The 27,084-nt window shown below is 39.5% G+C and overlaps 1 protein-coding gene and 4 long non-coding RNA genes across 7 annotated transcripts; 2 read left to right on the top strand and 3 right to left on the bottom strand.

The window, feature by feature from the left end:
• Positions 1-4,397: 4,397 nt before the first annotated feature.
• LOC110675480 lies at positions 4,398-5,012 on the bottom strand. The gene is made up of 2 exons (XR_002499526.1): positions 4,839-5,012; positions 4,398-4,764 (listed from the first exon to the last, which is right to left on the bottom strand). It is a non-coding gene; the product is annotated as an uncharacterized LOC110675480 (long non-coding RNA).
• Positions 5,013-10,557: 5,545 nt separating this feature from the next.
• On the bottom strand, positions 10,558-12,303 carry LOC5574534. The gene is made up of 5 exons (XM_001655141.2): positions 12,163-12,303; positions 11,819-12,104; positions 11,239-11,743; positions 10,888-11,175; positions 10,558-10,822 (listed from the first exon to the last, which is right to left on the bottom strand). Exons 1-5 carry the CDS (start codon positions 12,220-12,222, stop codon positions 10,660-10,662), a joined length of 1,302 nt encoding a protein of 433 aa, XP_001655191.1. The 5' UTR covers positions 12,223-12,303; the 3' UTR covers positions 10,558-10,659.
• A 2,135-nt stretch (positions 12,304-14,438) lies between these two features.
• LOC110676285 lies at positions 14,439-14,867 on the top strand. The gene is made up of 2 exons (XR_002500238.1): positions 14,439-14,662; positions 14,728-14,867. It is a non-coding gene; the product is annotated as an uncharacterized LOC110676285 (long non-coding RNA).
• A 7,315-nt stretch (positions 14,868-22,182) lies between these two features.
• LOC110675479 lies at positions 22,183-23,048 on the bottom strand. Its single transcript, XR_002499525.1, has 3 exons — positions 22,873-23,048; positions 22,712-22,800; positions 22,183-22,645 (listed from the first exon to the last, which is right to left on the bottom strand). It is a non-coding gene; the product is annotated as an uncharacterized LOC110675479 (long non-coding RNA).
• Positions 23,049-23,725: 677 nt separating this feature from the next.
• On the top strand, positions 23,726-24,589 carry LOC110675478. Of its 3 annotated transcripts, none has more exons than XR_002499523.1 (4): positions 23,726-23,792; positions 23,872-23,968; positions 24,136-24,299; positions 24,372-24,589. It is a non-coding gene; the product is annotated as an uncharacterized LOC110675478 (long non-coding RNA). The 3 variants fall into 3 exon arrangements; XR_002499524.1 differs by having other exon boundaries at positions 23,751-23,792; positions 23,872-24,026; XR_002499522.1 differs by having other exon boundaries at positions 23,751-23,792; positions 23,872-24,299.
• Positions 24,590-27,084: the final 2,495 nt, after the last annotated feature.

Below are 27,084 nucleotides of genomic sequence, written 5' to 3'. Positions count from 1 at the left end.
CTGCAAGTAATGTGGCTCCTGTACACAACACGTGCACAGTAACTCTTATCATCCGAAACAGGGTGATTTGCTTTCGAAACTTTTTTTCAGTATTGCTATCGAAGGAGCTACTATGAAATATTTTTTTAGAATTATGCTAGACAACGGATTACATGCAACGCTCTGTGGTAAAGTCGGAAAACATTCCTTACCAAAAGATTTCCGGACTGACGCGGGAATCACACCCAACTTCCTTGACACGATGCGGCTAAATGCCTGACAACACTAATCGCACAACCACGAAGCCCATAGGCAATTTATTCACTCAAAATTATCCACAAGTCATTAGTTTAGGAAAATCATAAACCGAAGACAGTGAAATGTAGGAACATAGACGAGGCCCTCGTTATCAAGCAATTAGCACAAGAAGTGCTTGGAACAAGGTTGACAGCGAAAATCTGGATGAAGTCACCGATGCAGCGGAGGTCTCGGCTGCCCTCAAAGAGTAGTGTGACATCGACGTAGCCTATTAGGCCATGCACCTTAGAAAGGGTCCGCAGGGCATCAAGGTGGCGGCGATCAGGTTGCCGGTTGCAGAGGCCAACAAACCGAAGAACTTGGGCATACTCAAGGTAGGCAATGTTTCATGCGATACCAAAGTGAAATCGAACGTAAATTCAAATTGGAGCCAAAATCTTTCTGGAAATACACTCCCGTGCAAAAGTTTGGGTTCATCCCCTCAAAAACATACAAAAGTGTTCTGTCCATATCTTTGTGATTACACGTCCAATTGAAACTCTCTTAGAGATATGGACAGAACACTTTTGCTTGTTTTTTAGGGGGTGAACCCAAACTTATGCACGGGAGTGTACGTTAACGAGCAGCGGAAGACGTACGGGCTGCCATCTTCAATGGAATTGAATAGGAGAACGGGTCCATCTACTCAGGAAATTTGCCTGCTATTCGCAGAGAAGTTCTCTATGGTTTTCAGCAGCGAGACTTTAAGCAGCCAGACATGTTCCTTTGAACGACCAAGCAAAGAAATGCAATCGAAATAGACGATGGAATGATCTCAGAAGTAGCAAAGCAACTGAAAGCGTCCAACAATCCTAGACCTGATGGAGTACCGCCAGTACTCCTAAAGAAACACATCGCCGACTTGTTGACCCCCCCTCCCTTCTTTTTTTTTATTTCATGTTAGTCACTCTCGAGCGACATATTTCCTTCTAACTGGAAGATTGCACACATGTTTCCGGTGCACAAAAAAGGAAGCAAGCGCAACGTTGACAATTACAGAGGGGTTACGTCGCTATGTGCCGTGTCGAAGCTTTTCGAACTCGTTATCATGGAACCACTTCTGTCGCACTGCAAGCAACATCTTTGTCCTGATCAACACGGGTTTACTGCCGGTCGTTCCACCGCCACCAACTTGCTCTGTTTGCCATCGTTTATAACCGACAGCATGGTAGAACGATCACAAACGGATGTTATTTACACCGATCTATCCGCCGCATTTGACAAGCTGAACCATACTAGCGATCGCAAGCTTGAAAGGCTCGGCGTCTGTGGCAGTCTCTCTAGTTAGTTCAAAACTTATTTAACCGGTCGCCTGTTGAAGGTGGCGATAGGAGATTGCAGATCTGGCAGCTTTTATGCTACGTCTGGCATACCCTAAGGTAGTCACCTGGGGCCATTGATCTTCTTAATCTATTTTAAGGTGATTATAGAACGAAGCCACACCTCAAATTTTCAAGAGCACAAGACTTGAGAACCAAACAGCGCTCCGCGTTGAAAATTTATCCCGTTGGTCGCCACCAGCAAGCAAGTAATTTGATTGATTTTCAACGCAAACTGTTGTCAGATTCTCCTGTCTTGTGCATTTGAAAATTCGAAGTTTGGCTTCGTTTTATAATCACCTTAATGACGTTCATTCGGCCATCAGAAGTCCTCGGCTATCATATGCTGATGATCTCATGTTTCTTAACCCTCTCTTTCCCATGGTAGCTCCAGAGCTCCACTAGTTTTCGACGAACTGGAGACAACCCGAATTGGGTCCTAAAATGTTTAACGAATTCTTGTTTTTATTTAATAATACGAAAGAGCATGTTATTGCAACTACTTTAGCAAGTTTTCTAGCTCAAATAACGGCTATAACATTTTTAAACTTCAATTTTAAAAATGGTTCCAAATATGAACCTTGACACTTGTGATCTTGTTTGACATTCACTTTTTCGACAAAAATGCCACAGGGCATATAGTTTTAACACTGGGGTTGTTCCTATTTGACATTTCGGAAGAGACACGGAAAACAAAATATACCCAACATTTGAGTTTGAACCAAAGGGTGTGACAAAATCTCAAAAATCATAAAAAAATGTTTTTTGTACTTAAACCAATGAAAATCATTTAAAAATTGAGTAAACATATGTTTCTGCCCTAAACTTGAGCGTTTGGTACTAAAATTGAGACAGGGCTTTAGGACCCTATTAGATGAATACTTAGTAATAGTTACTAGAATATGTTTATATACTCATCAGATTAATCCAAAAGTAAACTAACTGTTTCAATATTAAAACTATAAAACAATCAATTTACTATTGAAAAACAACCAAACACTTTTTTACCGAATTCGAAAACTTAGGACCATTTGCAACATTGTTTGTTTAAGTACTTTTGATAAAAACGCTTTTTTCGTAAAGAAATAGTCGATCAAAGTCTTGGGAAAGAGAGGGTTAAGATCCACTCCATTGCCGACTGTGGATTTTTGCAACAAGAGCTTGATCACTTTGCCGATTGGTGTTTCCTGAACCGTATAGTAGTTAACCCAAAGAAGTGTTCCATTATAACGTTTACAAGCAAAAGAAGCCGATAATATTTGACTACTGCCTGCTGGGAACTACAATCGATCGTGTGCTCGCTCGTGCGCTCCACTTTGGAATACTGTTCCGCGGTCTGGAGCCCCGCTTACAACAACGGCTCCGAAAGGATTGAGTCCGTACAGCACCGCTTTCTTCTTCTTCTTCTTTCTTTTCCGAGCTGGTGGTTGTCAGCTCGAGTGTTTCGGCCAGTGTCTAGACTAAAGAAACTATATTTAGACTCTTTAGTCTAGACTATATGCCCAACCGCTTTCTTCGGTTTGCACTTAGGAAACTGCCATGGAGAAACCCGTTCCAACTGTCAAGCTACGAGAGTCGATGCCAGCTGATTGATCTAGAGCAGTGCTTCCCAAACTTTTTCAACTTTCGCCCCCTTGAGGCCAATATTTATCTGGAATCGCCCCCCTAATATGTGATTTCAATATTTTAACTAAGCGCTGTACAGTGTACACCAAAAAATGTCTTCGTCGCATATCCATAGAATCATAATACAATAACTATAAAGTACATTTAAAAATATTTTCTTAAAAATCGATTATTCCCAATTATGAAGAATGATTTACTGGATTGCAATTTATAATAGCAATTTTCATGATATTTTGCGTGCATTACAGGCTACTGAATCAGTTTTTGATACAAGTTTAGCCCAGTTTAAACTTCTTCTTTTTGGAATTAACGTCCTCACTGGGACAAAGCCTGCTTCTCAGCATAGTGTTCCTGTGAGCACTTCCACAGTTGTTAACTGAGAACTTTCTTTGCCAAATATGCCCAGGAAAGTTAAGGAAATTTCTATTACGAAAAAATTCTGGACCGACCGGGAATCGAACCCAGACACTTTCAGCATGACTTTGCTTTGTAGCCGCGGACTCTAAACACTCGGCTAAGGAAGGTCCCACCCGCATAATCATGAACCATACAAGTACTGTTCCCGATATTGTTCAGAACAATTTGCGACCATACCTAAACAATTTCATGTAACATGTTTAACAACAATATATCAACATTACCACAAACTATTTTGACAGTTTGGTAAACTGTAAATTGGAAAATTACAATGTGGGGAATAGGCGGTTAAGTTATGTAACCATTTCAAAACGTCGATTTTCTCGAACAAAATTTTTCAGTTACAGTTTGTCAAGTTGTAGATATACTGTCCATTTTTTGCTTCATCTACTGTAAGGGAAACTGTTAAGAAACAGTTCAACTGTACAATAAGAACAAAAATAAACAATGCATGTGTAATTATTAGTTTATTGTCATTTATGGTAACCCAACCATATACCATACTGCTTTGTTATTCTTTAACAATAAATAAAACCTGAAACAAAAATAAATACAATAAAATACAATAAAACAAGTTCAACCGTATAAAACAGTTACTTCAATTGAAACATTTACAGATTGTTAAAAAAGAAAAAAAAAATACTTGTTAACAGAAACACAAAAATTTCCATTACCGGGATTACCTATTAATTCAATCCGTAAATGTTTCAATTGAACTGTTCTACACGTTTTATCTCGCTTCAGTGTATTCTATTAAACTTTGATAACTTGTTCCTTTTATTTTTTAATTTTTTTTCTTCAAACTAAAAAACTAAAAACTTTGAACACTTTCTTATACACTAATATGTTCTTGAACTTAATAATTAAAATACATTCACTAAATGCTTGTTTCGGCTCTTCACGGTATTTTAGCTTCTCTCGCATCAATCTTGCTGCTGCAAGTCTCTTTTACGATCCTCAATCGCGTTTTGATGTTTTTCACATCTCTGGTAGTGGCCGCAGGTTCGACTGGTCCGTTTTCGGTCATCGTTTACAATTCCGGTTGTTTCTGGTTGACTGAAGCAGCAACGATTTTCCCGGTGGCCGAGCGGAGGTTTTCTCACTCGCGTCGAAGTTGCATCCACGGCTACATAATTATTTATCGGAAAGACAAAATTAGTTGCGTATTACCGATGAATTTGACTATTTTACATTACTTACCAGCGCTTCTATTCAAACAGATCAGGCCGCGGGCACTTTGGAACTGAATGAGCAGGTTTTTATCATTAATTTATTAAGAAACTGCCAAGCGACGTCAATTTTTTTCCGATTTTTTGTCACCTATTTTGGTTGGCCACGAAAGTAAACACGCTAAAAAAAACAGTAGCTAGGTATCACAAAAAAATAATTGATTAAAAATTTGAATCTTTATAATTTATTTTCTAACGCTCGTTTAATGTGAAACAAATGCTCAATTTTAATTTCTAATTTAATGTCGAGAATCTTGACTCGAGATGCGTAAGAAAATTAAAAGATTTTTTCATCGCTGCGTTAACCTCATCAGCCAGCGCGATTACTTTTGTATTAGCGTGTATGATGATAAATATCAACAATTTGCGGAGAGGTAATCATGTGGTGCTACAATTTCCCACAATTTTTCATCTCCATATAGTTCAACAATATCTGAAAAATTAAATTATACTGTCATTATTTGGTATAGATGACACAAACAGTTTTTAATTATCCCAAGATTCAGGTTTGATATTGTTCAACAGAAAAGTAACAGTTTGTGATTCATTAACCTTATCAGTTAATGGCATCGTAGTGTTTGCAACATTTGGCAAAATGTATTTTTCTATGCGGGCAGTTTAAACTATTTGAATGTAATATATGCAATGGCGCCAACTTGTGGCGTAGTTGGGGGATAATTCGTAAATAGTGATTCAATACTGATTTATCTGCTATTTCTAAAACTACTGCAATAATGTGTGATATTTCTGGGAACGCTTTTTATCTAATCTAAAAACGCTGAAAAAATATATGGACACCCAGAATGGTTTTTAACTCATCTTTCAATGAGGCGATATATTAAAAGGGTATTTTATGTAAAATCAAGAAAAACTCAGATTTTTTTAGACGTCTCGAAGGTTCAAATCCGACGCATTTTTTTAAATTTGTCTCTAAAACGATTTATATCATTTGAAATGATAAGAATGAGTGCAACCGAAACTTCAAAATGGGTACTGTGGATTTTTTTCCGTAAAAAGATGGACGCCAATAAAATTAATATTAGCTTGCTAACCTCCAAGTTCTCACACAAAAAAAATCCTTCTATAAAATATTGGACATTTGCAAAAAATTCTAAAAAATTCCCAGATACATGTTTTGAACATCTAAATATCACCTTAAAAATGTTATCTGTGACATACCATCCATCCTTGTGAAAATCTCAAATACCAACCATTCACAAAACTCACATGAATGCATACCACAAACATTTTGTGTTTGACAATTATCAAGTGTTGCCTATCATAATTTTAAAATGATCACGATTAGAGATATATAGATTTAAGGTAAAATATTCCTGGAATTAGTACCCTGTCTTTTGGTTCAGAAAGGGGTATGGGCGCGTTCTGCCAACTCGGTCGAGGCAGATTTCTTGTGTGAATAAGTTACAACATGGACGTTATAAAGTGCCAGAATGAAGTGTTGTGCTTGTGGGGAGCACTTGAAGATGGGATGGAAGGTCATTACTTCGCGTTCGTGCTTTACCCAGACAACCAAAATGGAGGCTTTGTATGTGCAAAAATTTCACTCATAAGATGTCGTGAAAACGCCTTCTACGTATTATGAATCCGACAGAAATAAGGACAAACATTTTTTTTATACATATTTTTTCTCAATCTCCAAGCGTCGCGACTAATATTTGAATAGTGCGCTGTGTTCATAAACATCGTACACTGAGCCGATTTGGTTGTTCAACGGTATATGGTACGCATATAATTTGGCACTACAGCTAATGCTCGATAACTGGGTGCTATTTAACTGGGCTGCTTTTTAACTGGGTGCTCGCTAACTGGGCTGTAGCCCAGTTAAAAAACAGTTAAACGTCAAAAACTTTCACCATCCCGTAACTGACGAGGGGCGTGCAAATGCAAAATAAGGTTTCGGCATTATTTTTTTGATACAGTTTTTGTCGTAATTCTTTTCGGTGTTTTAGGAAGCGAGTCACCGAGGAAGATCCTACGCCATATTTTCTGGCGAGCGACTCGTGCGATCCACCTCCTCTTTCGAAATCGTCGATAATTTTAACTTTTTCCACCAACGTAAGGGTTTTTTGTTTCCGTTTGCGGTTGGTGCCCGGTGGGATGTCCATTGCAGAAACGAAAACTGTTTAATTCACCTCAAAATTTACAAGACGGTACGATTAAAACGCGAATTCAATGACGGAATGACACGAACACGACGCGATTCCAAAACCGAATGACGCCAACCAAAACTTTGCATCTAAGTCCCCCTCGATTTTTATTTGAATGTGTGTGTGCGTTGGAATGGCAGTCCAGTTATCGAGCACTGCTCGCTAACTGGAAGGTTCTCTCAGCCCAGTTATCGAGCATAAGCTGTATTGGATTTTCATATAGTGGTTATCACGCCCAATGGTATGGGTGCCCTAGTGTAGATGTAGTTGTGAACCTTAGAGGAAAACAATATGCACTCAGTCTCGAAAAACACCCAGAAACCGGGTGTAAATTTTTCAAATTAGGTAATATTTCCATATGCATTTTGATGAGTCTGGAAAGCGTGTGCAAGTTTCTTTGAGGAAAACAAAAACAAACTGTGTATGACGAGCGTATGCTAGTCTACGTGTGTTCAAATGTCACTAAGCTCTATAGCATTCACCTCGGGACGGGAAAGCTCATTACATGTCATATGCAGTTCGTATAGAGCGCTTCTCAAGGACCAATGACAGAAATTATATAAAGAACACTTAATTTTTACAGGCAGGGAGAGCGATAAGATTGCATTTGACTAACCAATACAAACTAGTGAGGCTTGTTTGTAAATAATATGTGAAATAATAATTTGTTTCAAAAGCAATACAAATAATTTGGATTGACACGGCATATGCAGTTAATAATATGTTTATAAATAAAATGGTTATTGTTGGTTCATAAATTTTAAATTTATTATTTTGCTGAAACAAAAAATTGAATAATAACATAATTGAATAAAGAAAAAACATAAAGAATGACGAAATTGTTCAAAGCGAATTTTGCCACTGGGTCCCGATAGCCAAATTATTGGATTGAATTTCACTTCTGCATTTGCCTCCGTCAAAATTTTTTGAACATGTTTTTGGATCTAAAAAAATAACTACATAATTATAACCTCGTTTTTTAAATAATCAATTATTTACCTTTGGCTTCAACACAAATGATCTACCTCTATTTTATTAGATTTGCATCTTCCCGTTATTGACCAGGAAACCTTGAATCTAGAAGGAAATCATTCTAATATTCCTTGTATTCAATTTTTTAATTAATTACTTACCTTCAGAAAGAAATTGCAATAATAAACTTCATTTCAAATCACAATGAAATTCTGATGATGATCCAGAAATGCTGGTTAATAATACATTATGGTTTCGATTCTGACAAACAGTTCACATGAGAGACTCGAAAATTGACCAGCCTTGTGAATGTTATATGCAAAGCACTCACCAAGTGTAGGCCAAGAACACATAATTTTTGTATGAACTCAGAACTTCAACTTTCATTTGAAGCTTTGTAAATCTGAACGGATTTAATGATGATAAGTATTGAAATGTTATTGAAATATGTGTGTAACGCAGGAAGTAGAGATTATATGCAATTTCTGATAAATACGCCTGTTCCAATTATTTCAGTGTAAGAATGCAGCGCCGCACATGTCATTATGACAGTTATGTCGGGAACGAGTCAAACGTCGCGTGTCCCACACGCGCGTTCCGATTTGGTGGGCGCGCGACAATACAAAAGTGGAGGCGATATGCGTGCATATATTATGTGATGAATAATAGCATACAATGCGAGTGTTTAAATATCCTACCGAACTAACCTGTGATATTATGCGATTTATCTTATGATAACAAATGTTGATTTGACAGCTGCTACGAATTGATTCGACTTACTTTGTGCGAGTGTACGGAACGAAACAAAATGCACAAATGAACTCAGAAGAAAAGCGTTTTATGCGAGGAAACTCATCAATCTGACGATTTCATCCACCGTGTTTTGCGGGTTTGATGTAATTTGAATGAATAAACGAGTTATAACATAAACTTTGATGCGATTTCTGGTTGTCTGGGTACTCCTGCTTATCTTAAAAGTTATGTACAATAACCGACCCTAAGTTCAACTATCGAAATTAACAGTTGCAAATACAATAATCTTTCTGAGTTCACTAACAAGTCGTCGCGTTAATTTTATTATAATGATCTTTTATCTACATCCGTCGAACCATTCTGAATGGCCGTTGTGAGAATATCACCAAGAACTTCTCACATGCATTAAAGCTGAATTGTCCTACATTGAAACATTGAGGTTTTCGCTCTTTTGGATTTATTTTTTGTTGTTCGTCCTCAGTATTGTTGAGATGTCCTGAATGCCGCACATGGCGTACAGTGATCATTGCCATGGAGTTTCTCGTAAGCTGCATGGGGATTGTTATCATGGGAATCCAAAGAGCGAATTTTCTATGATTTCATTGTAGGCCAATACAGCAATAAAGCATGTAACAATCACTAACATTTCTTCTCTCTTTATCCTTGTTTTCATATCTAACCCGCCATTACAACGAGGAAAAATCCATTGGAGAGGAAAGACATGGCAGCGTATTGGCCGAGAAAAGTTAAGTATCATGTTTTTGTAAATATTACTGATTGCAAGGTGAATCAGATTAACTAAATTTTTAACTAATAACAAATTTGTTCCACAGAGCTATTTGCAAAACACCACCCAAAATCCCTCCTTTCCCATATCCTTAGGCAAAACACTTCACTATCGCTATATGTATGACTGATTCATGTTCTTTTGGCCTTGCATCATTCATACGTGTATTGGAAGTCAAGAGTAGAAGCAAAACTTAAAGAACCTGCTGGTCAAAGATGTTGCGTTGCCTACTTCCTAAACTCCAAAACCCCCCGGTGTATTATGGACGGTGTGAGTTTTCAAACTTATGCTGGAGACTTGGCCCCTGACCCCCTTGTACATCAATAAAATAAAATAAAATAAAATAAAATAAAAAAAATATTCCTGGAATTAGTTAAGTTTGGAACTGATTAAACTTCAGATGTATGTCCTCCAAAGGTTATGCGTAGTTATTTTCAAATGATTCCGCGATAGCCTTTCGCCCCCTTTCTGGATTTTCGCCCCCCAAATTCTGTTTTACAAATTTTCGCCCCCTTGAGCCTAAAAATCGTCCCCCGGGGGGCGAATTCGCCCACTTTGGGAATTACTGATCTAGAGCTATTTCGCAACAGAAGGGACGTCCGCAGAGCTCTTACGGTTGCAGACACGCTACAAGGACGGATATATTGTGCCTTCATCCTGGAAAAAAAATATTTACACGCCCAGTCACAATCACTCCGGAACAATGTTATGCTACGCTTGCCACTACGAAGAACTAATTACGGAATGCATAAGGCGATGATCGGTATCCAGCGCGTCTTCAACAGAATTGCCCTTAAGATCCATAGATACCTGCAGTCTAATAATTGTATCGCCTGGTGGTACTCTCATCTAGATGATCCTAATTGAGGTTTGAGGTGATAAGAAATCATCATTGATGTCCAGTAACATGCAGTTCGGTCATATTTTGATCGTTATGGACAGAAAGATTATAATTGAAGCAATAATAATGAACAAGTTGCATTGGAGCTTCCGTTGAAACTAAAAAGGCATTTTCATCAAATCGAAACGAAAAGTTTTTATTCTAACGAAACCGCTTTATAGTGCACGACCACACCGGTTTCAAATTCCAAGCCAGATGGAATCTGGAATCTCTATTTAGTCTTCTTAGTTTCCTTCGGCGATTGTCCTTTTTTATCCTTACGCACCAGATCGTAGATATCGAAGCGAACATCGTAATCGAAGTGTATCGTTCGGAACACCATAAGGGCAACGAAGCAAATCAAAGACACCACCAAGACGTATTCCGCGCGGTTTCTGTAAATTTCAAATGAAAGCCTTAATAAAGTCCGGAAACTGATGAAAGCCTCACCAACACTTACTCGAATGGCGTCCCGCAGATTGTGTACCAATAGGAACCGTTTTTGGGTGGCCGCTCCAGGCAGTGGAAATCGAAGTATTTCTCATCGTAATCTTCCGCGCAGAGGTAGGTCCGCTTTTCCAGAGTTTTCAGCACGGTGTAGACCGGGGTCTTGGCGTCGCAATCACCAATTGGTTCGTGAAGACCAGCTGCAACTACGTTTTCCGGGTTCAAGAAGGCAACCATGGAGAAGAACACGGAGTAGTGAACGATTAGATGGAACATCAGGGCACGACCCATTGTGTTCAAGCTGGAACGAGTGTGGAGGAAACATTATTGAAGAATAAGGGTGGCAAGATTTGCAAAACTATACCGCTCTGGTAGTCTCCGATTGCTTTTTCGGTCAAATTTCCAGAGTACGGTCATGAACACAAAGAGAAGTGTAACGGCTGTTATTTCCCCAGGTACATTGTAGATGTCATGGAACGGATGATACAACGGAATGAACAGTAGTGCACCTCCAGGGAAGGACAGCAAGGCAGCCACTACTACAGCGGCCAGCTCTGCTTTCACAGAGCCCGCTTGCCAGCGGTCCAGTTTTCTCCGATCGATCCATTTCCGCACGTTGTGGAAGAAGAACGAGAACGCAAAGGCGAATGTGGCATGAAAGTAGTAGGAGTTCCAGGGAACCCAGTAGTGCCGATCGGCGATGTTAGGATCGGTATCGTGCCACGTCCAGTGTACAAACTTCACACTAACGATGTCGTACGGCAGATCGATTAGCACTACCAAAAGCCCAGCGGCCATGTGCTCCGACCAACGACATTTTAGGTGCAGTTTAGATACGGCCCAGTGCGCTTGATAGTAGAACACTGGATCTGGGTTTGAATCACAACAGTTTTTCAGATAAGATTAAAATTCAAACATTAATTCGCACAGCTGATTGTACTTACAGAGAAAGATAATGTACAGCGGCAATCGGTGACCAAAGAAATCTATCGGCGTTTTGGAGTGCCAAAAATTATCAACACTTGGCACATAGTAGGAGATCAGCTCTACGACCAATCCATGGCAAAGTGCACCGAGAAATATATAAGGCCATCGTCCGCCTCGTTTGAATGCGTGAATGATACAAAGCAAAGCTCCCAAAAAGAACGACGCCTGGCACCAGATGTAACTCGGTTGAGCCCGATACAACTCAAATGGATCCTGGAAGTTAATGAACCACGGTGGAAAGCTCTGAAAGATAATCGTCGTAAACGATCGTTTCAAAATTTAGTCAAAATTAATCCTTTACTGCATCGACTTCTTCCCGAGTTTTCTCAACGCCAAAAGTGCTTAAGTTATAACGGTTCATTGCGAACGAAATGCATTGACCAGCTGGAATCGACTGAAGCGTTCAACATTCGAAGCATATAAAAATTGGTTTGTTTATCATATCAGCCGAATTTTGTTCGGGTGCGGCAATAATAAATTCGTATGCTCCGAAATCGTGTACATGTGTGCGAATATTACTTTTGTTTTAAGACAGGTAGGGGTACCGGGGGCAGTATGGACACCCGGGGCAGAATGGACACCCCCTGTATCTTTGCATAAGCGAATTCTTTTACACTTTAAATGCAATCAATATTTCAGTTGCCTGTCGGAGGAGTAAATTATCCACTAAGATTTCAGAAAAAAATGTTCAAAACATTGATTTTAAATAGAAAAATTGAGCATGTTTTTATTTGGTTCGAAAATTATAACATTCACACCTCACCAAATAAGGTTTCAGAGGCAAATGACTGCAAGTTGACCGATAATGTGACTCTTGACTGAATCTTGAATTATTTATGCTATATTCAAAAATATAGTAGATTTTTTTCTGGTACTTTAAGACATTGAAAAACTTATATAAAAATTTCTTATACTGTTGGGGCAATATGGACACCGTGTGACAAAGTAGAGCTGACACTTTAAAGAGAAAAAAATATAACTTCAAATACAAAATTATCCAAAAATATTTAGCATTCAATGCAATGATTATGAAGCGGAACCACAAATCAGTTGAAAATCGTCAATTCTTGATTAAAACTAACCTGGAGGCAATATTGAAAGCATCTCTACAAAAAATGTCGTAAATTGGTTTTAATCATGTTTCCAGTGGCATAGTGACCTGTTACTATGGTTTCATGAATATGAACTTCATTTTTCGAGGTTTTGAGAACGATCGCGAAACAATTTTCCTATAAACATTAGGGTGTCTATACTGCCCCATGGGGGTGTCCACTTTGCCCCGCTAGCTTGATGGCGACTACCAAATATAAGCTTTTTTTAAACCTATTTTTGAAAACAAAATATTTTTTTCCCAATTATGCAACCATGTTTAACAAATGCTTAAGAACTATAAAAAGCATACTGCACATAAAAAACAGTATAATATTCATGTCCTCACAGTCAAAATAGGCAAATTCCTTAGGGTGTCCATACTGCTCCGTGTCCCCCTATCGTTATCACCATCGAACTAAAATCGTACAAAGCAGTGTAACTTTTAACAAAAACATCGTAATTGTTGTTTTGCGAAAAGTTAACAAACTGGTTTTACTCAATACGGTGAAATATTCAAAAACTTTTGAAAATTATGACGTCAAATGAATAAATTTAGTGCAAGGCGGATTGCATTCTCAAAAGTTACCCGAGCTCGAGCAGGAAATGGGAACTAATTAAAAACTAATTTTGGAATGAAATCATCATATGATAACTCAATAAGATACAGAGTAGGGTGCAGAACCACTTGGGCACTCCCAAGATTCACTTTTTCATGGTTTTTCTCGGTTGAATTATCTGAAACTTTGCAAGAAGAAGCGCTTTAGTACGATGCATGTTGTGGTCAAATATGCGCTCTGTAGCTTTCAAAAAACCCCACTGCCGAAGTGAATCAAAAGTGCCAAGAATATAATCCGGCTCCCTACACTCAAAATAATCCAAACGTCAAGGCTACATGAAAAATCACGTAGAACCTCGGAAATGAACTTTTTCTAGAATTTACCTGACATACGTAACAACCACCGAAACATCGATAATAATGATATGAACTGCCTGTCATATGTACTGTGATGCCCTATCAACATTACGTGAAATTAATGTACCACGGCATATTCATTTTTTGACAGCTGAATGTTGTGTTCAGTGTTGTTCAGACTCATTTCCCCGAAAATAACATTTTCCGAACTATGAAGCCACGAAGTACTACAACCATGCTCTATCCTCCTAAGATAGAAAAGCAGATGGTTAAGCTTGAGTACTGCACACAAAATCGATCAATTTTGATCCCAGAGAGCCACAATTCAAGTTTCGGTGAAATGAAATGAGTGAGTGAGTGAGTGCGAATCATTTCACCGAAACTTGAATTGCGGCCCACCGAGATCGAAACTGTCGGATCCCATGTGCAACACTCAAGCCCAACCACCTCCCCCTCCATCTCAGGAATACAACGCACAGTTATAACAGTTCATGGCTTCACAATTCGAATTTCGGGGAAATGAGTCTAATCAACACTGGTTGTGTTCATTCTGAATCATAGATGTGCGTAAAGATGGCGCCTATTGAAAATAGACCAAACAACTTTTTTGATAAAATTTTGAAATAAAAATGATGGAAAATAGACCGAAGTACAGTATCAATAAATATTATCTGTTGAATTGAAAAGTAGAGGATTATGTGACCATGGAACGTATCTAATTCGCTTATCACCGGAGCCAACAGAACCTAAGCAATCGGAGGCTGACTATTCGAATTAATTTCCTCGGATACCAAGAGTAAGTAAACATTTAAACTCTAATAATTCAACTATAGCAAATTCGTCTCCGGCGTGTTTTTACAGGAATCTGGAATCATGAATGATATAATGGTGAAGCTACAACTGGGCTACCAAAACGTTTACGGTTAACCAAGGAACAAAAATTTCAAGATTCAGCAATCTATTGAATAAAGAACGATTAAATACTGATTGATTTGAAAATATTTCAACATTTTTCAATATAATCACATTTGATGAAAATCAACTCAAAACAACTTGATATACATCTTTATACCTGATACAATGCACAGGTTTTCCATTTACGTTCAACCAATGCACTCTATGAAACACACACACACAAAAACACGTAGCAACTACCGGTCACCGGTGCACAGTGGTCCAGGAATCAGTTTTACGCGGAAAGATGCATTTTGAGCTTTAGAATGAAACATTAGACAAAAACGGTCTTCTACAAAGTTGTTTGTATTAGTTAAGCCCTTTGTTTGGTGTTATTGAAAATTAGGGTGGACCACATTTTCATAGAAATTGTGTGACTAACTTTCTTATTTGTAGAAATTATACTATACATGCTTCAGCAAAGTTATAGACCATTCAATTTCAAGCAACTTTGCCAAAAAAAGTTTTTTTGTATCTCTTAAATTGACCGTTTTTGAGCTTTTTTCCTGCAGTGACATAGGGTGGTCCGAACAAAACTGGTTTTCTGACTCTAGAGTTTTCAATTCAAATTTCTCATCAAAGTATTCTATGAAACACTTTCAGAGCTTCGAAAAATGCGTAATTTGGTGAGTGAAGAAACTCGCTATCTTCTTCCGTTTAGGAGTTATTGTTGTTTTTTCTCTCAAAAACATGCCTACTTTGATTGTGAATATCTCTGATTGGGGCGAACATAAAAAATATCTTTTGACGGCATTCAAAAGGCAAAATAAAATTGTATATTATATCAAAAAATTACAGATGTGTTATTTTTGTAACTCTAATAAAATGCCTTGAAAAACAAAGGATTTTAAGCAGAAAAAATTTAATAACTTTTGAACTAAAATAGATATCATCAATATTTTTGCATGAAAATTTGCGTTTTGTTAGGTTCTAAAATTCGCTCATAGACCGCTTTGATGAGAAATCTGAAATAAGAAAGATAGGGCTTTAAAACTATTTTGAAGATTTTCATAGTATGTATTTCTTTATTATTTTGCATTTTGAGCATGAAAATGAAATTTTAGACAAAAATGATCTTCTACAAAATTGTTTCCCAAAATGTAAGCTTTCATACTGTGTCATTTGAAACTAGGGTGGTCCACAATATCACACATATCATATAATCATCTTTTTTATTTGCAAAAATACTGGTATATGCTCTTAGGCAAAGCGGTAGAACTTGAAATTTTGATCAACTTTGCCAAAAAAAGTTTTTCTGTAGCTCAAAATTTGACCAATCTAGAGCATTTTTTCCTAATCATCGCAGGGCGGTCCAACAAAAATAAGTTTTTCGACTCTTGTTTTTTAATACTATTTTCTCGTCAAAGTCGTCTATGAACGACTTTTAGAACTTAACAAAACTCAAATTTTCATGCAAAAAGATTGCTGATATCTACTTTAGTTCAAAAGTTATTAAAGTTTTTGTGATAAAAAATATTTGACTTTCAAGACGTTTTATTAGAGTTACAAAAATAACACATCTGTAATTTTTTTATATAATATACAATTTTATTTTGTCTTTCAAACGCCGTCAAAAGATATTGTTTATGTTTGCCCCTATCAGAGATATTCACAATCAAAGTAGGCATGTTTTTGAGAGAAAAACAACAATAACTCCTAAACGGAAGGAGATAGCGAGTTTCTTCACTCACCAAATTACGCATTTTTCGAAGCTCAAAAAGTTTTTCATAGACTACTTTGATGAGAAATTTGAATTGAAAACTCTAGAGCCAGAAAACCAGTTTTGTTCGGACCACCCTATGTCACCGTAGGAAAAAAGCTCTAAATCGGTCAATTTAAGAGATACAAAAAAACTTTTTTTGGCAAAGTTGCTTGAAATTGAATGGTCTACAACTTTGCTGAAGCATGTATAGTATAATTTCTACAAATAAGAAAGTTAGTCACACAATTTCTATGAAAATGTGGTCCACCCTAATTTTCAATAACACCAAACAAAGGGCTTAACTAATACAAACAACTTTGTAGAAGACCGTTTTTGTCTAATGTTTCATTCTAAAGCTCAAAATGCATCTTTCCGCGTAAAACTGATTCCTGGACCATAGTGCGGTGGAATGAAAAAGGTTTATCGATTCATGCGATCATTCTTCTTCACCTTCGCAGTTACGTGAGAAGTGCTATGGAAAAAATTACGTATGTTTCCACGTAGCCTTGACGTGTGGATTGTTTTGAGTGCATGTATGCCAATGATACATGTGTAGGGCGCCATTTACCGCTCATCCTAAGTATGAGGCTCTATATACGCAACTAGTTGGAATTAATTTAATTTCATTAGCAGGTTGCTTTTTTTTTGTAATATAGTACAACAACATATTAAAATCATTGTTCAACTCATGTTTACCGCCTTAAACAGCCTAAAATTTTTTTTTATAAATCTATAAATAAAAATGGAATGGTGTTTGTATGTCACGAAATGGCTTACGAACGGGTTAACGGATTTGAAAAATCACGTAGCTCATTCCAAATTCACCTCCACTTTACCTGACTAAGATAAAGATCACTGAGCCATTCATAACCACCAAATAGTTATTGGAATGGCCGTAGGTCGGATAGACTAATAAAAACACGTGTGTGTTCTATGAACTACAACGGGAAAGTGAAAATTTATTTTCTAAAAGCTTAACGCTAAGCGCTACATGCGCGTAACCATAGCAACATGCTTTAATTCAAATGTTCATGGCATGCTGCGTTCAACGTCGTCATCTCCTACACTCCTCCTCGACGGAAGGACTCCAGCAGCTTCACGGAAACCCCTCAGTTTTACGGACTGCAAAGGCTTCGTCATCATATCCGCAACCATCGCATCAGTCGGACAGTAACGAATGTCGATTTCTCCATTCTGCAGCAAATCTCGAACAAAGTGGAATTTCGTCTCGATGTGCTTCGAACGGCGGCCAATGGTTGGTGAATTCGATTGTTTGATCACCCCTTGATTGTCTTCGTACACCGCCACTGGTGATGTCAGATTAACGTCGAAATCGCTCAATATTCGGCGAACCCAACGGAACTCTTGGAGGCACTCGGCAAGTGCCACGTACTCGGCTTCGGTGCTACTGAGTGTGACACAAGTTTGCTTCTTCGAGCTCCAGCTAATCGAACCACCAGCGAAACGGAACAGAAAACCAGACGTCGATTTTCGGTCACTAGTGTCGCCGGCCCAATCAGCGTCGACGTAGACCTTCAGTGCTGATCCATCTACTCCCAGGACCAACTCGTCGTTCAGCGTGTGCTTCAGGTATCGCAATACCCGTTTTGCTTCCAGCCAGTCAGCTTGCGTCGGGCAGCTGGTCTTCCTCCCCAGAATGGAAACTGCAGCTGCAATATCCGGACGCGTGTTCACGGCCACGTACAATAAACCACCAATCAAACTGGCGAATTGGTGATTATTTGGCAATTTGTCGGCATCTGTCTCCTCCTTTGATTGTGTGTGACCGGGACTGAGAGGAAACTTCGATGGTTTGGCATCCGTCATTCCGAAACGCTCCAACAGTTTTCGGATGTACGTTGACTGATTCAAGCTTACGCCTTCACTGGATCGGTTCACCTCGATGCCCAGGAAATGCTTGATGTCTCCCAACGACGTTACTTCGAAATGCTGGTTTAGCTCTCGAATGATTCGCTCATATTCTTCTTCTTTTTCGTAGGCAACGACCAGGTCGTCAACGTACACCACCAAGTAGGTGCACTTCTTCCCGGCTCGACGAATGTAAAGGCACGAATCGTTTTTCGATTGCTCGAAACCCATCTTCTTCAGGACTGTATCGAACGTTTGATTCCAAACGCGGGCGGATTGCTTCAGACCGTACAAGCTTTTTCGAAGCATGCACACTTTGCCTTCGTCCTTCGTAGGTAGACCTGGTGGCCTACGCATGTACACGGTTTCCTCCAGAACCCCGTGCAGGTAGGCTGTCTTCACGTCGGCGTGTTTGACGATCATCTTCTTCTGGCTAGCGACCGACAGCAGAACACGGAAGGTGACCTGCTTGACCACCGGGGCGAACATCTCTTCGAAATCGGTTCCGTACTTCTGTGTGAACCCCTGTGCCACCAGTCGAGCCTTATAGCGCACAACGTTGCCACGTTCATCCAGCTTGCGCTTGAATATCCACTTGGATCCGATAGCTTTCCGATCGGCGGGGAGGTCAGTCAGCTCCCACGTGCGGTTTGCACGAAGCGATTGCAGCTCCTCCTCAATTGCAACTTTCCACAGTGCACTTTCGGGACCCTTGAGTGCTTCTTCGTACGTTCTAGGTTCAGGTGGCAAATTGTGTACCAAGCTACTAGTTTCGCGGTACCGAACAGGAGGTACACCCTTAGTAATGCGCTCCGATACGCGCACCGGAGTGGCTGGCTCAACAAACTCCTCGTCCAAAGAATCTTCACCGGACTCATATTCAGCATACGAATCAGCATCCTCATCATCAGCTTGAATCACGGATTGCGTATCACGCGGTAGCGGTGAATCAATCTCGATAACATCGGTTGGCTTGATCGATTGCTTGGGTGGCTTCTCTCCATCTAAAAAACGTGCATCTCGGCTGAACACCACCTTATCGGTAGACGGATCGATGAAACGGTACGCTTTGTGCTGATTGGAGTATCCCACCAGCGTCATCTTCACCACTTTTGGCTCCAATTTGGACCTTTTCTCCGACGGGATATGCACGTACGCTTGGGTGCCGAAAACGTGCAGGTGGTCGAGATTCGGTTTCTTGCCGTACCAGGCTTCGTATGGAGTCATCTCGGTCGATCTCGTGGCCAGAAGGTTTTGCAGATAAGCAGCGGTGTTAACCGCCTCGGCCCAGAATCGGTATCCCATCTCACTGTCGAGCAGCATACAGCGTCCCATTTCCACCAAGCTCCTATTTTTCCGCTCTGCAACGCCGTTCTGTTGCGGTGTGTAGGCGGTCGTGAATTGAGGCGAAATTCCTTTCGAGCGGTAGAATCGTCCAAGGCGTTTGGACTTATATTCGCCTCCTTGGTCGGACCTGATGACTGTTGGATACCTGCCGAAACGCGTATTCACCATCTCCACATACTCTTCGATTTTCTCCGCGGCTTCGGATTTGCGCTTCAAAAAATACACCACCGTAAACCGACTGTGGTCGTCGATCATCGTCATGAAGTAACGAGCTCCTCCTGGCGTCACGGTGTTCATCGGGCCGCAAATGTCGGTGTGAATCAAATCCAGCACCTTGGTGGACTGCGGACCAGATTGTTTCGGAAAGGGGAGTCTCGCCATTTTTCCTTCCAAGCAGCATTCGCACGTTGCGGTGACACCACAATCACGTACGGAAACGCCAGTCGCGAGCCCCTCGCGTACCAGCCGTTGGATCGCCTCGATGTCACGGTGGCCAAGCTTGCGATGCCAGTCGTGCAAGCAATTTTTGGTGTGGTTTGTCGCAACGGTCTTTGAATCGTGGCTGCATACATTCAGATGGTACAGACCACCACCCTTGTTTGCCACTGCCGCCACACGATGGTTATGCTGAATGACACACATGTTGGCATCGAATGTGACCAACGCACCCATATCGGTCAGTTGTCCCACAGAGACGAGATTTGCATCGAGCTCTGGAACGAAGAGCACATTTGATAAGATAATTTCTTGTTTCTTACCTTTGTCGTCTTTGCAGAATAGATGGCCGGTTCCTTTTCCAGCGACATCGGCCACGCGACCATCGGCAAGAGTGACGGACATTCCTGAGATTGGCTTCAGTCGGTCGAAGAACGATTTGTCACTGCACATGTGACTCGATGCACCCGAATCGATGATCCAGTTGCTTGTTGATTGCATCGCAGTAGGCTTCGGGTTGGCTGCGAACGCAAACGGCAACATCACCACCCCATCGTTGCCCTTGGCAACCCGCGCTTTCGGTTTTGTTTGCTTGGCGTCGTTTTTCTGCTTCGCGTCGGTTTTTCGGCCAAGCGAGGGGCAATTTTTCTTCATGTGCCCTGGTTGCTTGCAATGGTGGCACGTGGTGGACTTGGCTTCGACGCGCAAAATGGACTCACCTTGGCCGGATCTCTCGCTTCGCTTGAGGGCTTCATCCAGCAACTTCCTTTTTACCATGTCTATCGTCAATTCGTCTTCGGGGCGGCTCTCCAATGCGGTCGTCAGAGTTTCGTATGACGCCGGCAGGCTTCGCAGAATGAGCACAACCGTCAGTGTGGCTCCCAATTCCAGCCCGGCGTTCGCCAATCGTTGGAACAAATCCTCCATCTCGTGCAAATGGCGTTCCATGTCGTCGTCGTCCGAGTAGGTGAGGTTGCAAATCCGCTTCAAGATGGACACTTTCGATGTGAGGGAGGTTTTCTGGTGATGGTCCCTGAGCGTTTCCCAGATTTGCTTGGCGGTGGCACACTTACGGATCAGTGACTGCTGCGTGATTCCGACGAACAACGAAATCGTCCCTTGCGTCTTGGCGTCTCCGTTTGTCCACGCCTCGGTGACTGGTTCTGGCGCGTCTGTGGTCACATACTTCCACAGTTCCTCCCGCATCAGCAGACTTTTCAGCTGAAAACTCCAACTCTCGTAGTTGTCGCTGCCAAGTCTCTCCATGCTGAACTTCTCCATTTCGTCGGTGACCGGCAAATCCAATTGCGTCGCGTCCTCGAACAAAACTTATGGTTTTCCGGTTCTCACTAACCGAAAAAAGAACTACTTTTTCTCAACTTCCGAATGGCCCATAACCTATTGGAATGGCCGTAGGTCGGATAGACTAATAAAAACACGTGTGTGTGTTCTATGAACTACAACGGGAAAGTGAAAATTTATTTTCTAAAAGCTTAACGCTAAGCGCTGCGTTCAACGTCGTCATCTCCTACAATAGTTACTCGGTAATAGGGTCCTAAAGCCCTGTCTCAATTTTAGTACCAAACGCTCAAGTTTAGGGCAGAAACATATGTTTACTCAATTTTTAAATGATTTTCATTGGTTTAAGTACAAAAAACATTTTTTTATGATTTTTGAGATTTTGTCACACCCTTTGGTTCAAACTCAAATGTTGGGTATATTTTGTTTTCCGTGTCCCTTCCGAAATGTCAAATAGGAACAACCCCAGTGTTAAAACTATATGCCCTGTGGCATTTTTGTCGAAAAAGTGAATGTCAAACAAGATCACAAGTGTCAAGGTTCATATTTGGAACCATTTTTAAAATTGAAGTTTAAAAATGTTATAGCCGTTATTTGAGCTAGAAAACTTGCTAAAGTAGTTGCAATAACATGCTCTTTCGTATTATTAAATAAAAACAAGAATTCGTTAAACATTTTAGGACCCAATTGTTACTGAGGTTACCTACACTCAAAACAATCCACACGTCAAGGCTACGTGAAAACATACGTAGTTTTTTTTCCATCGCACTTTTCACGTAGCACTTACGTGAATCGAAGGTGAAGATGAATGAACTCATGAATTGATGAACTTCATTCATTCCATCGACGTGATCGGTAGTTGTTACGTGTTTTTTTGGTACGGTTGATAGAATGCATTTGTAGAACGTAGATGAAAATCGAGTGCGTTGTACCAAGTAATGAGAAATATATTACGTTGTTTCGAGTTGATTTCCATCATATGTGAACACTTAATTATGTTCAAATAATTCAAATTAATCATTGCTGAAGCGTTTTTTATTGCATATATAGTTGATTCTTTTATTTGTTGTATCGTGAGTTGTTTTGAGGAGCGCAAGTTGGTTTTGTTTGGCCATGAATGTGTTGGTAGTCCAGAGCTGCACCTTTGCCATTATAATTTATAATCCCAGGTTCCTGCGGAAACATACCGGCGACACAATATGCATTAATTGCATTATTAATATATAAATATTTACTTACATCTCGCCTTCGCGGAATAGAATAGTGTTTTGGTTCCGTTTATTCCATTGATGAGCGGATTTGATCCGTTTCATGGATCATAAACTTTCCTATACAACAGATAAAACACAATTATGCAGTAGCTCAGTTCACTTTCGTTCCTTTTTATCTCAAAATATTACCAAAATGAGTCCCAATATTGAAATTGTCTAGCGGTTGTTGAAAGTTTTTTTCTGTAGGCACCATCTTGTTTCACAGGTATGATATCTATCTATCTATCTAGACAATGAACACAACATACAGCTGTCAAAATGAACATGCTTTGGTACATGAATTTCACGTAAGCTTCATAGGGCACGACAGTAAGTACGACAGACCCCAGACAACCAAAATGTACGTATAGCGAAATTACCTGGAGGCTTTGTATGTGCAAAAATTTCACTCATAAGATGTCGTGAAAACGCCTTCTACGTACAAAAGTGGAGGCGATATGCGTGCATATATTATGTGATGAATAATAGCATACAATGCGAGTGTTTAAATATCCTACCGAACTAACCTGTGATATTATGCGATTTATCTTATGATAACAAATGTTGATTTGACAGCTGCTACGAATTGATTCGACTTACTTTGTACGAGTGTACGGAACGAAACAAAATGTACAAATGAACTCAGAAGAAAAGCGTTTTATGCGAGGAAACTCATCAATCTGACGATTTCATCCACCGTGTTTTGCGGGTTTGATGTAATTTGAATGAATAAACGAGTTATAACGTAAACTTTGATGCGATTTCTGGTTGTCTGGGACAGTTTATGTCATTTCTATCGATGTTCCGGTGATTGTTACATATGTCAGGTAAGTTCTAGAAAAAATCATTTCTAAGGGGTCTACGTGATTTTTCACGTAGCCTTGAAGTGTGGATTTTTTTGAGTGTATCGCACTTACGTAAAATTCACGTAGGTGCCTAAGTTCATTTTGACAGCTGCATATTGTACGTACATTCGGTGTTGAGCGCAAATCCTAAGATGGTACCCGCTTGATTTTTGAAGAACTTCAGAAGTTGCTGAACTTTAAACCCTGTGTTAGATTGATTTCAAGGTAAATATGCTTTGAATTCCAAAGAATCCCTGCATTACTTCATATTTTATACCTGATTTATAACCCCAATCAATTATAGCACGCGAAGGCAACAGCACAACAGAACAAAATCACAACATTTGGGAAACAGGATTCAAAATGCTCAGATTGAATATAAAAATATCACAATCTTTTAGGTTTGTTTACATTTTCCAATTGGATATTAGTTTTCTTGCAAAGCCTATTAGAGATAAGGTTGGTCTTTAGTCCAGTTAAATTTAATGTAAAACCACACTCAAGATAATAGCTCCCTTAAATATATGTGCAATTGCATATACAGTGCTCAATTTTTGCTTTTCATTAGATTTATTTGCCCCACATACTCATCATATTCTCATCGAATACTTTCTATCTGAGTAACATTGAAAGTATGTGCGAGATTTACTTATGTGTATTCCATACCACATGGTATAAACGAAGATGGCTGCCGAAGAAGTGTTACATCGTTAACTTAAAGATAACTTGAAGGTATTTATTCAAATAGATATCGTTTAAAAAACATTTAATATGATAATTCATCAAGATATAACGTCTGCGCAGGTGTGGAAATACTTTTAAATCAACTACAACGACTGCGGGTTTTGGAAACAGCTAGCAAAGAAGGATGGAACTTTAGCGGGAGCAAATTGAACGAGGTGTCGTAAAACTATTTATTTCCTAATATTTTTACAGATAATATGTATTGAACTTTGGAGTAACGAAAAAAGTTTCTGTGTAACAATGTTTCCAATATAACTGATTAACAGAACAAAATTGTATACCATGTGTTTTATGTAGGAAGAAACATTGGAAAAACCTTAAATTAATCAAGGTAGAACAATATATTTTATTGAGACATCCCCTGAAAAGTATGTGCCCGGTCTATGGATTGTATGTGCAGACATCATTATTTCAATGAGAATAAAGATGGGCGATCATTCATTGATTTCGCACATACTTTGCATATGCAAACCCCCATTGCAAAAATCCATGTAGGTTTGCACATGAATCAAATGAAGACATTATCTTGAGTGCATCTAGGTCCTATTGAAACGCTTCGTAAAGGCTACCGGAAAATCCACGTAGCTCTTACGTGTAGCGCCGGTAGAATGGACGAAGTTCAAAAGTTCATGCGTTCATTCTGGGCTACCTATGATTAACGTAAGAGCTACGTGAAAAGTGCGATGGAAAAAAACCACGTATGTTTTCACGTAACAATGACATTTGGATTATTTTGAGTGTATCTGTCTACTAGATACGGCGGGCAAGTTGTAGGAGAGGTTGATCTTCAACAGGCTGATACCGTATACGAAAGATGCGGACGGACTGTCCAGCAACCAGTTTGGATTCAGGAAAGGTAAATCTACTCTGGAAGCTAACAGTCGGTCGTCCAGACAGCTGAGGTAGCATAAAAGGAGCGGCATCCGTTACTGCGTGGTTGTCACTCTGGATGTGCAGAATTAACCCATTAACGCCCGAATTATTTCACATTCATAGTAATCACCTGATTCTTTCTGGAGTATCGCATTATGATAAGAGAATACTTAAACCGTCATTTAAACGGTCACATTTTGTCACAGTACACAGTGGGTCATATGTACGCAAAATATTGAAAAAAAAATTAAAATACTTGATTATTTTTGCAAATGTTTGAAGGTGGTATGGTGCATTAAAAAGTGACAAGATATTATGACAAACATTATGTAAACGGTAAGAACATGATATCATAAGTATAAATAACAAAACGAGGCTTAATTGAAAACTACACCACAGAATGATGCTGAATGTGACACGCGTACGAAACACACACACACACACGATCACATACACGTACATGCACAACACAAACTCGTTTGTACATACAAACATGCATACATTCATACACATATAGCCGCAGTAGTCGCATTTTCCTCCTTTATTTTACGCCAGGCTCGTTTGTATCAAATGGTTACGGGGAACACACTTATACAAATTTCAACGAATATGATATTTTTGTCGTAATAAAAACCACTCAGGATTTAGCAGGATTCCCAACAATTACATATTGTTTTTACAGAAATCCTGAAGGCTTCGCACAGAATTCCAACAGGATTCCCTCAGGATTCTCGAAGAATATCACAAATTCCACATTGCATTGATTCCAGGATGCACATGAAAAAACACACTGAATTCTCATAATGTTGATAATTCCCGCAGTATTTCTACACAATACCCAAATAATTCTTACAATTGACTCTTACCAATTAGACCAATCAAAATTCCCAAAGTATTTCTACGTGATTTTCTCAGGAATACTAACTGTTTGCCATATAACTATAAGACAATATTTCAACAGGGCCATCACAAGAATCTCAGCATTCTCGTTAGATTCCCAATGTTTTTGCTCACTATTTTCGCAATTTTTTTTACAAAATTTGCACAGATTTTCTACATAACTCCAACAGGATTCCCTCAGTATATCCTTGGGTTACCATTTAACAATTCCCACTGGAACGCCAGAATCCTCACTGGAATACAAGCATCTACACTAGAATCCCAAAATCCACACTAGAAATCCATGATCTATGCTGGAATTCAAAGATCCACGCTGGAATTCAAGAATCTACACTGGAAACTCAAACTCTTCACTGGTATCCATCAATGAAACCCTAGGATCCACATCTGAAATCCATACTGGAATATCCCAGGATCCCCAGTGAATTTCAAAGATCTACACTGAAAATGCATTATCTTCATTGGTGTTCAAATATCTACACTGAAATCCTAAAATCCACACTGAAATCCCAGCATTCACATTAGAAACCAAGGACCCATGTTCTAATCCTGCGGTTCACACTAAAATTGCAAGGTCCATCAATCCTGACACGACCCATGTTACAATCCCAGGATCTAAACTGGAATTCACGGATTCAATTCCAGGAATTCCAATATCCACAATGGAATACCAAGATTCAGAACAACAGTCCCAAGATATACACAAAAATACAACAAACCTAGTGGAATTCTAATAACCACATTAGAAACCAGGGATCCACAATGCAGCAACACAATCTACACTAGAATCCTATGATCCACACTGAAACACTTGGAATCAGACTGGAACACCAGGATTCACATTGTAATTCCAGGATCCACACTGGATTCCTAGAATCCACACTGGGTTTCGCAAAATCCACACTGGATTCCCAGAATCCACACAGGATTCCCAGAATCCACACTGGATTTCCAGAATCCACATTGTATTCCCAGAATATATACTGGATTTCAAGAATCC

Source organism: Aedes aegypti, chromosome 2 (genome assembly GCF_002204515.2).
Source record: "Aedes aegypti strain LVP_AGWG chromosome 2, AaegL5.0 Primary Assembly, whole genome shotgun sequence".
Taxonomy (NCBI): domain Eukaryota; kingdom Metazoa; phylum Arthropoda; class Insecta; order Diptera; family Culicidae; genus Aedes; species Aedes aegypti.
The sequence above is the reverse complement of the archived record's forward strand: the minus strand, read 5'-3'. Positions and strand labels throughout refer to the sequence as shown.

Excerpts from the sequence above, each read along its gene's own strand:
- LOC5574534 (XM_001655141.2), bottom strand. The coding sequence starts at position 12,222 with ATGAACCGTTATAACTTAAGCACTTTTGGCGTTGAGAAAACTCGGGAA. Across the intron at positions 11,744-11,818 it reads GCTGTACATTATCTTTCTCT|ATCCAGTGTTCTACTATCAA; the intron begins GTAAGTACAATC and ends ATTCAAACCCAG. Across the intron at positions 10,823-10,887 it reads ATCTGCGGGACGCCATTCGA|AAACCGCGCGGAATACGTCT; the intron begins GTAAGTGTTGGT and ends TGAAATTTACAG.